At 46.0% G+C, this 13629-nt stretch overlaps 1 protein-coding gene across 5 annotated transcripts in view; it reads right to left on the bottom strand.

The window, feature by feature from the left end:
- Positions 1-13629, bottom strand: part of RFX2 (regulatory factor X2) — an 84133-nt gene that overhangs the window by 17016 nt on the left and 53488 nt on the right. For 3 of the 5 annotated variants that reach the window (XM_012761658.3, XM_012761659.3, XM_075998312.1), the window contains 4 exons: positions 11658-11747; positions 9527-9606; positions 8105-8366; positions 1205-1279 (listed from right to left, as the gene is read on the bottom strand). In XM_012761658.3, coding sequence (XP_012617112.1) covers positions 1205-1279; positions 8105-8366; positions 9527-9606; positions 11658-11747 — 507 coding nt within the window. The remainder of the gene's footprint in view (positions 1-1204; positions 1280-8104; positions 8367-9526; positions 9607-11657; positions 11748-13629) is intronic. The other 2 variants (XM_075998314.1, XM_075998313.1) reach the window with 1 other exon arrangement.

Below are 13629 nucleotides of genomic sequence, written 5' to 3'. Positions count from 1 at the left end.
CACGCCTGTGTCCACCCCATAAACCCAAGTTTCTGCACCTTTCCCTAGATTGGCTTCTGACCCCCGAGTCACTGCTTTCCAAATGACACTTCATTTTGAACACCGGCGGCACAAAGGCTGGACGAAGTCACAGTTAGAATCGGGTTTGACTAAAGGGGACTTCTTTTTCTTTGCTGTTTGAATTCTCAAGAAAATGTCCAGTCCCAATTTAAGAGCTGGAGAGCAACTGCTAGAAGCACATTCTCACTTCAGTGACCTGTTCTAGTTTTTACATGAAGAACACATTTCAGCACTTGGACAGCATTTGGAGGTCACCTCCTCTAGTCCCACCTGTCACGAAGCCACCTAGAGCCTAGAGTCCACAACTTCCCAACACAGTGTCTACAATTATGGTTTCCTCCCATGAGACAGAGTAGGAAAAAAATCTTATACAACTAAAATCAGTAGGGATTAATTGTTTTATGCTTTTTTCAAATTACCATTTCTTTCAGACAGCTGATCCTAGGACGATTAGCTAAGAGTCTTTATGGCATTCCTGATCCCATGTCATTTTCTCTTTCTTTTGTTGCTGTTATTGTTTTTAATACATAACTATACTGATTATACATTAAATAATTTCATCCCTGTAACAACCCTAGGAGGTGCTATTATTATTTTCTACCTTTTACAAATGAAGAGCCTGTCTGGCTTACCCCTTTTCATTGTTCGAGGATACTTTTGCTGGGTATAGAATTCTAGGTTGGCTCCCTCCCCCCTCGACTTTCAGCACTTTAAAGGTGTCATTTCATTGTCTTTTTTTTTTTTTATTTTGAGACAGAGTCTCACCTTGTTGCCCAGGTTAGAGTGAGTGCCGTGGTGTCAGCCTAGCTCACAGCAACCTCAGACTCCTGAGCTCAAGCAATCCTGCTGCCTCAGACTCCCGAGTAGCTGGGACTACACGCATGCGCCACCATGCCCGGCTAATTTTTTCTATATATATTAGTTGGCCAATTAATTTCTTTCTATTTATAGTAGAGACGGGGTCTCGCTCTTGCTCAGGCTGGTTTCGAACTCCTGACCTTGAGCAATTCGCCCACCTTGGCCTCCCAGAGTGCTAGGATTACAGGTGTGAGCCACCGCGCCCAGCCCATTGTCTTGTTTTTAAAACGTTTATGCAGGTTACAAGCAGAGCAGGGGTAGCTCGCCAAGTCAGACACACACTTACATGGCTGTTGAGTAAACCGCTTTTGTGTGATGTGATTCCTTCGCTTTTTTGGAGGTTTTCAATCGCCATTTCAAGCTAAAGAAAATGTGTGCAGAAACAAAACAAAATGAAAAAAAAAAAAGGAAATCAGATGGTTAGCATCAGCCAAGATTTGTTTTTATTAATATCCAAATAATGATTTGAACTCCTACAAAATAAAAACAAAGCTCCACACTGGCAGGGCAGTAGGAGTGAGTTAAATTGTGAGTTAAAGCTGCGCCAGGGAGTGTTACTTTGTCACATGCAGAGGAGCCCGAGAGCTTGTCCAACAGAAGCAGCAGAATGAAGTCACATTGTGGAAGCCGGCCATTGGGTTCTAACACAACGTATGCATGTGTACATGCATGACGTATTAATTTGTAGTTGCTGCACAAATTCAGGTGTCTACAAAGCCAGCATGATAATCCCCGACTCCTGTCCACAAACCACATCTGTTGCTAGGGAGAATTAAGTAAACGAAACCAAGGGCAGATGGCGGCATTGATTTCCCAGCCAGCCTGTCCCATCGCAGAGCCCAGGGTCTCCCTGCCGGGGGATGTTTTGGGAAAATACCAGTGAGGCCAAAGCCACAGACCCTGCCATCAGGAGGCATGGGACCCCGGGCCATCAGACATGGTCACAGAGATCACATCCTGAATGTTTATGAAGCGTGAGCTGCACAAGAGAGTTGTGTGGGGAAGAGAATGGAGTTGAAGAAGAAAGAGTCAGGGGTGCCAATGGTAGGACTTCCTGGAGGAAGAGGGCTTTTGTGTTGGGTCCCAAAGGACCTGTTGGAGGGGAAGGGGGTGCGGGCAGCAGGTCTATGCAAGGAAGAAGCACCCAGCAGAGCATGGCTGCCGCAGCGTCTGCACATGGGCAGAGAACCGTGATGGAAGGAAATGGCCCTAAGGTATATGCTGCCTTTCCTCAAACACCCGGGGAGGCCACAGACGTGGACGCCACTTCTGCAAAAAGCAGGTCAAATGTTATTTCAGAGACGGGGTTCCCCAGAGCGGAGTTCAAGAAGGGGAGGGCGACTGCTTCCCCCAGGGCCTCTTTGACCTCTGTGATCCTGCTTTCTCTCATTCGCTGCACTTGCCACAAGCCAAAGAGGATGTCAGTGTCACCTTTAAGAGGTGCAGAAGGTATGTTGAGGACTGAGCAAAGGAGGACCCTGGTGAGATCTCTCTCCACCTCCCCAATGAGTCAGCCCCAGGGTGCAGGCGAGTGAGGGGGACGCAGTCAACAGAGAGAAAAAGTATAATGCATACACCTGTCCCTGGCCTCGCAGGCATTCTGGCCTGTGGCCTGGGCAGTTGGGCAAGTGCTGGCAAAACACATCTCCTGCATCCCCTCACCCCTACAGCAGGGAGGAGCCGGGCAGTCTACTGACAACTGCCCTGGGGGAACTTCCACGTGGGACACCGTCCAACCATGGTGCCCTAAGAGTTCATGACCTCCAGTTCAAGAGTTCATGACCACTAGTAGACTGGGAAGGGGAAGGAAACACCTTCTCTCAGCCTAGCGGGTCCCACCCATTTGGTCTGATGACTCCTTTGCACTATTAAAAAATTTTTAAATCCCTCCCCCCAAGGAGGTTTTGTTTTTAAGAGTTAAGTCTATCAATATTGCCTGCATTAGAAATTAAAGTGGAAAAATTTAAAAATATATGTGTTCATTCAATTAAAAAATAATACACCCAATACAGGTTAACATAGCATTTTAAAATGAAGAATAGCTATATTTTCCAAATTCTAAAAAAGAAAAAAATGAGATGAGTGGAATTGTTATACATCATTACAGACCTCTTGACCTCAAGTGTCTGACTTATGGAAGGCAGTTAGATCCAACACATCTGCTTCCATATTCCAATCTATTACTAGATGCCATTTTATTTAGAGTGTATGGAAACAATATGGCCTTACATAGATATATGGTTGGCAGAGGAGCAGTGTTTTAATAGCTGTTTCAGATAACTATGGATCTTTTTACTTGCTATTACACAACACTTGACAACTAGTATCATAGTTTGTTAAGAGTTACCTGAAATGTAGAATTTGAAATCATACCAATGAACTTCTCATACTCAGTTCCATTGAAATCCATTAGTCTCAAGGTGACGTCAACAAAAATGGCAGAGTAGGGAACTCCAAAATCCATCCCTCCATAAAAGCAGTGAATAAATTGGCAAAAACTATCAAAAATCAAGTTTATCTGAACTCTGGAAACCAATGAAAAGTTTATAGCAACCAGGTAACCCCTTAATCAAGAAAAAACAGATAAAACTTGGCATTGAAGGAAACCTCTTTCAAATCATTAGCTGAACACTAAGTTAACCAAACAGAGATTTCAGTGGCCACACATGACAAAGAACACAGATTTTTAAAAATTACTCCAGAGAGGTCATTAAACAAACAATCAACAACTACAAGTAGTGACAACAAACCCTGGGGAGTGTGGAAGAATTTGATATCTAGAGTTGCCATATTCAAAATATACAATTTTCCACAAAAATTATGAGGCATGCAAGCCAACAAGAAAGTACGGTCCAACATAGAAAAAAATAAAGAGAACTGTTCCTGAGAAAGCCCAGACACTGGATTTATGAGACAAAGAGTTTAAATCAACTATTTAAAATATGCTCAAAGGTCTAAAGAACTGTATAAAGCAGTATAAAGCAGTAAAAGAAGCCATGAGAGAGATGGCTCACACCAAATAGAGAATATCAATAAGGATACAGAAATTGTAAAAAGGCACCAGATAGGAATCCTGGGGTTGAAAGTGCAATAGCTGAAATGAAAAATTCACTAGGAGAAGTTCAACAGCAGATTTGAGCAGGCAGAAGACAGAATCAGGGAACTTAAAGATAGGTCAATTGAGATTACTCAATTTGAGGAGCAGAGAGAAGAAAGAATGAAAAAATAAATAAACTGAGCCTAAGAAAGCTGTGGGACTCCACTGAGTATACCAACAAACACACAACAGGAGTCCCAGGAGAGGAGAGAGAAAGAGGCAGAAAGTATATGTGAAGAAATAATGGTTGAAAACTTCCCACATTTGATGAAAGACATGAATATACACATTCAAAAATCTCACCGAAACTCAAATAGTATAAACTCAAAGAAATGCATAGCAAGACACATTGTAATCAAACTTTTGAGACAAAGACAGAAGAGCAGTAAGAGGGAAGTGACTTGTCACAAACAGGGGATCCTCACTAAGAGTAATCGCTGATTTCTCATCAGAAACCATGGAGGCCAGAAGGTAGTGGAATGACTTATTCAAAGTGCCAAAAAGTAAAAAACCCAAATGTCAATCAACAGATAGATGGATAATTGAAACACAGTCCATCTATACAATGGAATATTATTTAGCCACAAAAAGAATACAGTTCTAACACATGCTACAACATGAATGAGCTTTGAAAACATTATGCTTATGAAAGATGCCAGTCACAAAAGACCACATGTTGTATCATTCCTTTTATATGAAATGTATAGAACACGCAAACCCCTGGAAATTAGTGGTTGTCAGGGGATGGAGTGAGGGGAAATGAAGAATGATGGCTAATGGGGGTGGGGTTTCCTTTTGGGGTGATAAAAATATTCTGGAACTAGATAGTGATGATGACTGCACAACATTGTGAATGTAGTAAATACCACTGAGTTGTACACTTTAAAATGGTGAATTTTATGTTACATAAATTTTATCTCAAGAAAAAGAATTACATAGAACAAATTTTTCAAAATGCATTAGTCTCTGTTGTAATTCGAATGAATCTTTTACTGATGGGCATGGTTATGTAACATTAGACATCATGTATTTATTGCTCACTTGGAAAATATGGGTTCACTGAGTTCACAGATCTTCTAAACGTTGACATGATATCAAGAACTCACATTTGTTAATATCACTACCAACCTCATCAGAAAGTCATTAACTATTGAGACTCTGTCAGGCTATTGGGGGCAGATGAAGTTTTCCAAAATTCTTATTTTTCATTCAAAAACTTAAAATTTACCATTGGCAACAAAAACCTGCCAGCTATTCTCCTTAATATGTCAGGCTTAATGTTGTTCATTTTTGAGAGAATGTCTGCCAAATACCTGAGTCTGAGTAATCACGGTCTGTCATTCTTTCAATCAAACATGTTGTTTTACGAAAACGATGACTAGTCCTGCCCATGATTCAAACAAGTGCAAGCAGGCTTTTCCTAGAAATGAGCATTGTACTTTGGTAGACTTTGCATCTCATCACACAGTGTACTAGAGATGTGTGCTTGAGGGTTGAAGCGGAACAAAAATTAATACTTTTTATTGCTTCATCAAGGACATTCTTCAATAAAACTAGTATTTTCTTTCTTTGTCCTCCATTTAAAAATGTTTTATTTATTTATGTTTTTAGAGATGGGGTCTTGCTATGAAGTCCAGGCTGGCCTCAAACTCCTGGCCTCAAGTAATCCTCCCCCCTTAGCCTCCTGAGTCACTGGAATTACATGTATGAGCCATGGCATCTAGTTCTCTTTAAATTAAAAATTAAAAAATTTTTAATGTGAGTATATTGTGGTGAAGAATACAGTGACTCCTTGGAGAGTTTGATGCCTTTTTTTCCTTTTTTTTTTTTGAGACAGAGTCTTGCTCTGTCGCCCAGGCTAGAGTGCAGGGGTATCATGATAGCTCACTGCAGCCTCCAGCTCCTGGGCTCAGAAGGATCCTCCTGCCTCAGCCTCCCAAGTAGCTGTGACTATAGGCGCATACTACCACGACTGGCTAATTTTTCTATTTTTAGTAGAGATGGGGTCTTGCTATGGCTGGTCTTGAACTCCTGGCCTCAAGCGATCCTCCTTACTCAGCCTCTCAGAATGCTAAGATTACAGGTGTGAGTGGGCATGCCCGGCCTGTTTCAGTCTTCATGCTCTGTTTTTGGGATTCACTTAAAGTCCCACTAAACAAAGCTCTGACACGAACAAACTGGCAGATGTCAAATGTTGGCTTCAAGAGCCATATCTCTGTTGCAATCTCAGGGCCATTCTTGTTCTTGGCTCCTGGAAAGTCTCTCAAATCTCTGTGACATCCTTTAGAGATATTCCCATGCCCCAAACAAGCCAATAAAAAATAATAGAACAGGCAGATGTCAGGAATCACATTCCTATCCAAGATGCTAAGTCCCCAGGAATTTGTTGGTATTATGAATATGTGTAAAAAAATTCAATTCATCCAAAGCAAGTCCAACAAAAAACTACAGTAACTGGGTGGCCCAGGGTCTGAAGAGCAGGTTTGCTTGCGACAAGATGGTTCTGAACCACAGAGAACACTGCCATTTCTCAGTAGATTTGGGCCTTGTGATCCCAGTATATTCAGCTATTATAAGTTGATACAGTTTGCTAAAATCAAACCTGAAAATGAGGGCTGTCTGTGAGGAGAACTTTCTGGTCAATAACAACCCTAAACCTGGTTCCACCCTGCCAGTCCCCTAGGGGCAAAGTATGTCTGGATACTCGTATCCACTCGTATCCAGAACATACAAAGAATTCTCAAAACTCAGTTGTCGAAAACAACCAACCCAGTTAAAAAAGTAAAGCAAATGACTTGAACTAACACTTCACCAGAGAGCATTTACCAAAGGAGACACACACATAAAAAGCTGTTTCCCATCGTTAGCTATAAAGAAAATGCAAGTTACAACCACAATGCGGTACCGCCACACGCCTATCAGAATGGCCAAATTAACGAGTCCTGGCGCCATCAAGTTGTGACGATGAAATGGATCAATGGGAACTCTCACATGTTACTGGTGGGAATGCAAAATGGGACAACCACTTGGGAAAACTCTCTGGTGGTTTCTGATAAAGTTAAACATACATTTACCATGTCTGTGAGCTAGCAATCCCACTTGTAGGTATTTACCCAAAAGAAAGGAAAACATATGTCCGTACAAAGCCCTACATGTGAATTCTCGGAGATGATTTATTCATAATCTCCCCCAAATGGAAACCATCCAAATGGCCCTCAACCAGTGAATGAATAAACAAACTACACTGTAGTGGAATATTACTCACTAACAAAAATGAACCAACTACTGACCCATGCAACAACTTGACTGAGTCTCAAAGGCACAGAATGGAAGAAGCCAGACTTAAAATGTCACATGCTGTGTGATTCCATTTCTACAACATGCCTGTAAAGATAAAACTACAGTGACAGGGAAGAGATTGGTGGTTGCCAGGGGTGGGGACAGGGGGTTGTGACTGCCAAGAAATACCACGCAGGGGTTTTGTGGGTATCCTGATTGCGGGGGTGGGGGTAAACCCACACGTGTGTCAAAACTCACAGGGCTGTACACCAAAAAGTCAGTTTTACTCTGTTGCTAATTTAAAAACTAAAACAAAATAAAAATAAACACGGAAAATGGAGTTATAAAAGCAGAGACTTTTTAAAAGCAGGTAAATAATAATTTTGCACGGGAATGTGGTAGTATGAATTCGGAGGCATTCTGCAGGGAAACTTTCTCTTGTGTGGGTGGGTCCTGTTTTCACGTGGGAGGACTGAGCTAAGCCTCTGATAACGGGAAAGATGACAATGATAGTACGAGCAGCAACAGCTACCAGTGGGAGATACTTTACTCATTCGATTTTCACCATAGCCGGGACTCGTGGCTTCTGTTCCTCTCTGCACCAATGACAAGCTGAAGTTCAAAGACCCTACAGACCTGCCTAGATCACTCTGCCCATCTGAGGCTGGTGGGACTCCAACATGGGGCCACCTGGGTCCACAGCAGATGACAGCCCCCCAAGGCTCTGGGCTGCCTTTTACTCACGGTCCCTGCTGCTGCTGGGAGTCTACACATGGCCCACCCTGCTGGCCCCAGGAGCCTCCTACATACCGTGGCTGGCGATGACCGCGAGGTGTGGGCCAGGGAGTGTCGTGCGCCGTCCATGCCTCCGTGGATGAGATAGGCTCCTGCGCTGGAGACGATGGGGCTGCCCCCGACATCCATGGTGATGCCCACCATGCTGTGGGAGGGCACGGCGGGCGGGGACGAGGCAGCCACCGTCACCTGCGCACCTCCCGGGGCCTCGAAGTAAGAAGCCGCGCTGCTGGGGGCGTACATCTGAGGCTCGGGGTTGTAGGTGTAGGCCGTGCGTCTGTCAGAAAGAGACAAGTCACCGTGGGACCCTGTCCGCTTTAAATGCCGCATCCGAGTTTCAAAGGAACCCAGCAAAACGTCACATAAATGCTGGAGCCCCGCGAGACCAGGCACGTGGAACAATGCAGACGTGGCAGATGGAACTCAAACACAGTACAGAGTTCCACCCCTGTCTCCGAAAATATTCAGGGTGACAGGCTAATTGAAAACCACACACAAAAAATTCCATATGGATAACTGGGTAGAGATGGAGCAGTTCTGTATCTTACCGTGGTGGTTACATGAATCTATACACGGGATTCAAATGCACAGAAATATACACGCATGCACACACACACGCAAGCACACACGCACAAAAGAATGTGTATAAAGACAGGTGAAACTGAATAAGGCCCACAGGCCAGCTACAGGACTGTCCCAATGTCAATGTCCAGGTTTTGATACTGCCCGACTGTCACCTATGGGCAAGCCCGAGCAGGAAGCGTCCATGGGGCTCTAGGTACTAATTTTGCAACTTCCTGGGAGCTTATGATTATTTTAAAACAAAAAGGTAAAAACAATGAAATTGCATAAAAAAAATAATTTCCAAGTGACACCAAGAATTCATCTAATATTCCTTTAACACCTGGATTAAAAGATTAACCATGTCTGTTGAGATTGAAAATTTTTAGGCACAGTTGAGTGCTGCTGGCCATCGTAAAATGTGGGTAGCAGTAATTATTCCTTATCGGTGAGTGAAGGTTAGTGACGTGTCCCTCTGGGTGGCAGGGAGGCCCCCAGGTCTCTTGGAGCTGTGCACTTGTTTGCCGCCCCCTGAATAACTGTAGCACAACAGCAAAGGTGACCTCGGTACCACCTACAGACTCTGTTCCCATTTCACCAATTTTACACACACTCATTTGTGTCTGTGTTTCATAGCCTTCGATGTCGTGCTTTCGGAAATCCACCAACTCCTTCGATCACAACTTCGATCACGCCAACCCCCCCCCCAACCCCTGCTCGTGTGAACAGTTATCAAAACCACATGAAAACAAATGTCTCTCAAGCAAAATGAACCGCCTGGGAAATGCCTAATTTTCTGTCCCAGTATAGTCAGAGAGTAGAATGCTCTAGGAGTCCTTGAGAAATGGAAGATCAAGTCTGATCCACAGCACGTACATGGCTCCATTCGTGTAGACGGCGTCTCCCCCCTCCACGTACTGCACCTGGGCGGGGTACACATGCTGCACCGGCTGCACCTGCAACGGCACCGAACGCAGCGAGTCACGGCCCGTTGTTCTCCCGTCAATTATTTCCGTGTTATGCAAACTTCACATGTCTTCTATTGCCTTTTATGAACATTTAGTACCAAGTACAAATGTCCCTCCCACAGTCAGTCCTCCTAGAAAGACTCTAGGAGAGACATAACCAAAGCTGGGGACAGAGCTCCAGCCTTGGCACACTGGACAGTCCCTGCCACGGGCACAGAGCTCGGGCTAATGACACTCTACCTGTCCCCGTCCCGACACTCCCCGGCAGGAAGGAAGAGAGACTCTGAAGTCTGAGCAGGGTTGGAAGGAGTGACATGCCTGGAGAGATGGGGCAATGGGGGGACCCCAATGCCCTCCCATCCCTGCCCTACCCAGCGCTTTGCACGTGGAACTCTAAACTCTCACAGCAGACGGCGTCCTAGTGCCGAGGTCAGCCTAATTTTGGGGTGAGAAGAAGGAGGGCTACAGCGGTGGGCTTGCTTAGGTCTTGGGGGTGACTCTCCTCCCTAAGCCTTTGCTTGAAGCTGCGGGACGGGGCTGACCCCCACCTCCCGGGACAACTGAGCATGGTATACAGGCGCCCAACGCACAAACCCCGGGACGCCAAGTTCCAGGAGTGACCATATGCTGGGTGCTATCCCCAGGGTGGAAGTCAAATGTCAAACCCTGAGGAACTGAGTGAAATGCAGAAGTCACCTGGCAAGTCCAAGGTGCCCTGAGTTGAGGACGCTTCTAGAATCACACATAGGTTTTTGTCTCTCCTCCCCTAATGGTATCCCTGGGAAGGATCTTGACAAAGACAGGTGTTAAGATACAGCCACTGACCTGAGACCCTGGTCCCTGCTGAGCCTGCAAATCTTCCCTGTTCCCAGAGACAGTCACCTGACAAACATTTATAAACACGCTACTAATCTAAGTAGGACATCCTTGAAGAGACGGGTGCATTTTCTAGGGTCTCGTGGGTCCTGTTAAGGAGAAGTCTGAATTAACTTGAATTCAGGATTCCTAAGAGCACAGTCGACAAACTCCAGCCTGGGGGCCAAATCTGGCCCACTGCCTATTTTTGTAAATAAAGTTTTATTGGCACACAGCCATGATGATGTGTTTACATATTGTCTATGGCTGCTTTTGTGCTACAATGGCAGAATTGAGTGGTCATTCCAGAGACCGCCTGGCTGACAAAGCCAAAAAAAAAAAAAAGTACTACTTGGCCTTTTTAAGAAATGGTTTGCTGACTGCCCTTTTAGATCTACTGCCTGTCCCTGAGCTGATGACCTGTTACTATTTGCCTGGCCAGCCGTGCTTTCAAACTTTATTTTTAGATAATTTAATTCATCAGAGGCATTTCCCCTGCGGTACACCCGTCTGAGGGTACCGTACTTGCTTGCAGATGAATTTGCCTCTCCAGTAGGTCCTGTGTTCCTTCAGTTTGGAATGATTCATTTACTTCTTTTCTTTTCTTTTTTAAGAGATGGGGGTCTTGCTCTGCTGCCCAGGCTGGAGCAGTGGCATCATCATAGCTCACTGCAGCCTCCAACTCTAGGGATCAAGCGATCCTCTTGTCACAGCCTCCCCAGTACTGGGACTACAGGTGCACACCACCATGTCTGGAAAATTTAAAAATTTTTTTTTTGTAGAGATGGGGTCTTGCTATGTTGCCCAGGCTGGTCTTGAACTTCTGGCCTCCCAAAGTGCTGGGATTATAGGCGTGAGCCACTATGCCCGGCCTTGACACCCTTCCTTTCCATCTACATTTCTACCTTAGCTCTGCCTCAGGCACTGGGTGCTCTCTCACTTCCCAAATGCTTGCTGAATTTATGAACAAACGAAAGATCACCAGCTTGCCTGGCTTGTTACAATAAAAGAATGTTTTGTAAAAAATCACATAGCTTCTGGAAGAGCCTTCTGGCTAAGAAACCAAATGTATCCAACAAAAAGGAACAGCACCAATAGGAAAGGACACATTGCTCAGAGATCATTCTGGATTGCTAAGTGCCAACTGCGCCGTGGCGTGGCCGGTGCTGTGGCGCTGTCGTTACCTGCTGTGGCACCTGCTGTACTCTGGGGAGAGAGATGGGCTGCATCTGGGCCCCTTTGGGGGCGGAGCTGGCTGCCTGGACCAACACCCTCTGAAAGAGAAGGGAGAACAGGCAGTGAGACGTGTCAGAGGTCACCACCGAAGACAAACACAGAACACAGAGGCTGTCTGCGGCTTTGTCTAAACAAGTGCGGTGACAGGAGGGGAGGAGGGCAGGGCTGGACACACACACGCTCATGCTGACCTGGACAGACACACTGCAGGTACGTGCAGGTACACTAACACCACCCACACGTCCACAAGTGTGCACACACACTCACCCCCACGCACCACACACATGCACAGACTCTGGGCACAGACACACGCGCACAGGGGCCTCCACTCGGCCCCAAGCAGCTCTGCCTCTGTGTGCTCTGTAGTCTGCGATGAGCCGATGCTGGCTGTCCCTGGCACAGAGGGACCCTCTGGACAGCTGTCCACACCACTGGCCCTGGGAGGGCGCTTTGTGGCACCCCGTGGCTTTGCAGTACACACTGGCTTTGTCCCTGTTTTATACAAGAGGGAAAACGAAGCCCAGAGTGGTCAAGTGGTATCCAAGGCCACAGGATACTAAATTCTAGAACCTAGACTCAAGCCAGGTGTCCTGTGTCAGGTCTCTCACTCTCTGGCTCCACCACTCTCTGGTCTCCTGAGTCGCGTCGTCACAGTGTGGCTTTGCTATTTTGCTCGGAGGACCTGACTGGTCCCCCAGAGATATGAAAATATGAGGGGTCAAAATGAACTCCGAGTCGGGAGAGAAACAGGACCATTTCCTGTGGTTATTTAGAGCTAGGCTTTAGAAGTCATTGACTGCCATGCGGTGCTTTTCTCACAAGGACCCTGAATGTCATAGGTCGTGGTGACCCTGTCTTGCACACACCACTGAGGGGTGCGGAGTGAGGACATACTGTCCCCTAGTGTCCCAGGAACGGAGCTACAAGATGAAGAAGGTACAATAAGGACACCCCTAAGGGCCTTTAGGGTCCAGCTGAGCTGGGTGCTGTGTGCCAGGAGACTTCACAGGGACACAGCCCTCTGCGAGCTCACAACCAGCGACAACAAGAACACAGGTGGCACAAACATCAATGGATGATGGACAAACACAACGTGGTCCTTCTACATGCTGGAACATCGCTTGGCCATGAAATGGGACAAGGCTCTGACACAGGCCACAGCGTGGACGGACCTTGAGGACATCGTGCTCAGTGAGAGACACCAGACACAAGGACACACAGTGTGTGACTCCATTTATGAAATGCCCAGAACAAGTGGATCCACAGAGATGGGACGTGGATTCATGGTCACCAGGGACAGGGGCAGGGGCTGAGGAGTGACCACTAATGGGGAAGGTTTTATTTTTTGGGGGGGATGAAAAGTTCTGGAACGCGATAGAGGTGCTGGTGGCATAACATTGCGGATGTACTAAGCGCCGCTGACTTGTACACTTTAAAATGATTAATTTCATGCTATGTGAGTTTTATCTCAATTAAATAAATACATAAGGATATTTAGCGTTTCCATTTGCACACTTTAACTGCTCGCTGTGCAGCTGCGTGGCTGTCTAAACGCAAAGTCAGTGAGATTTACAGAAGTTGCCAAGTCCAGTTCCTCAGGCACACAGGCCACATTTCAAGCTGTGACAGTGACACTGAGGCTGCTGCAGAGGAAGGCAGAGCCCATCCAGGCCCAGGGGTGCCTGAGAGAGGAGCTTGGTGGGTGGCAGGGCTGGCCCCTCTTGCACAGATTCGAGTGGGCAGGAAACAAACCCATTAGGCCACGATCTGCTGGCAGGATGACAGCATCTGGTCACACCCTCTCGGCACCTCAGACCGGCTTCCAAGACTAACCCCGTCCCCGCCTTATTTGCAAGAAATAAAAGCTAAAGGTGTCCCTCTACACATGCTAAATCAAATAAACTGCTTTGCTGTCTGCCT

This window comes from Microcebus murinus, chromosome 27 (genome assembly GCF_040939455.1).
Source record: "Microcebus murinus isolate Inina chromosome 27, M.murinus_Inina_mat1.0, whole genome shotgun sequence".
Taxonomy (NCBI): Eukaryota; Metazoa; Chordata; class Mammalia; order Primates; family Cheirogaleidae; genus Microcebus; species Microcebus murinus.
Note: the sequence above shows the minus strand (reverse complement) of the source record. Positions and strands in the feature narration are given on the sequence as shown.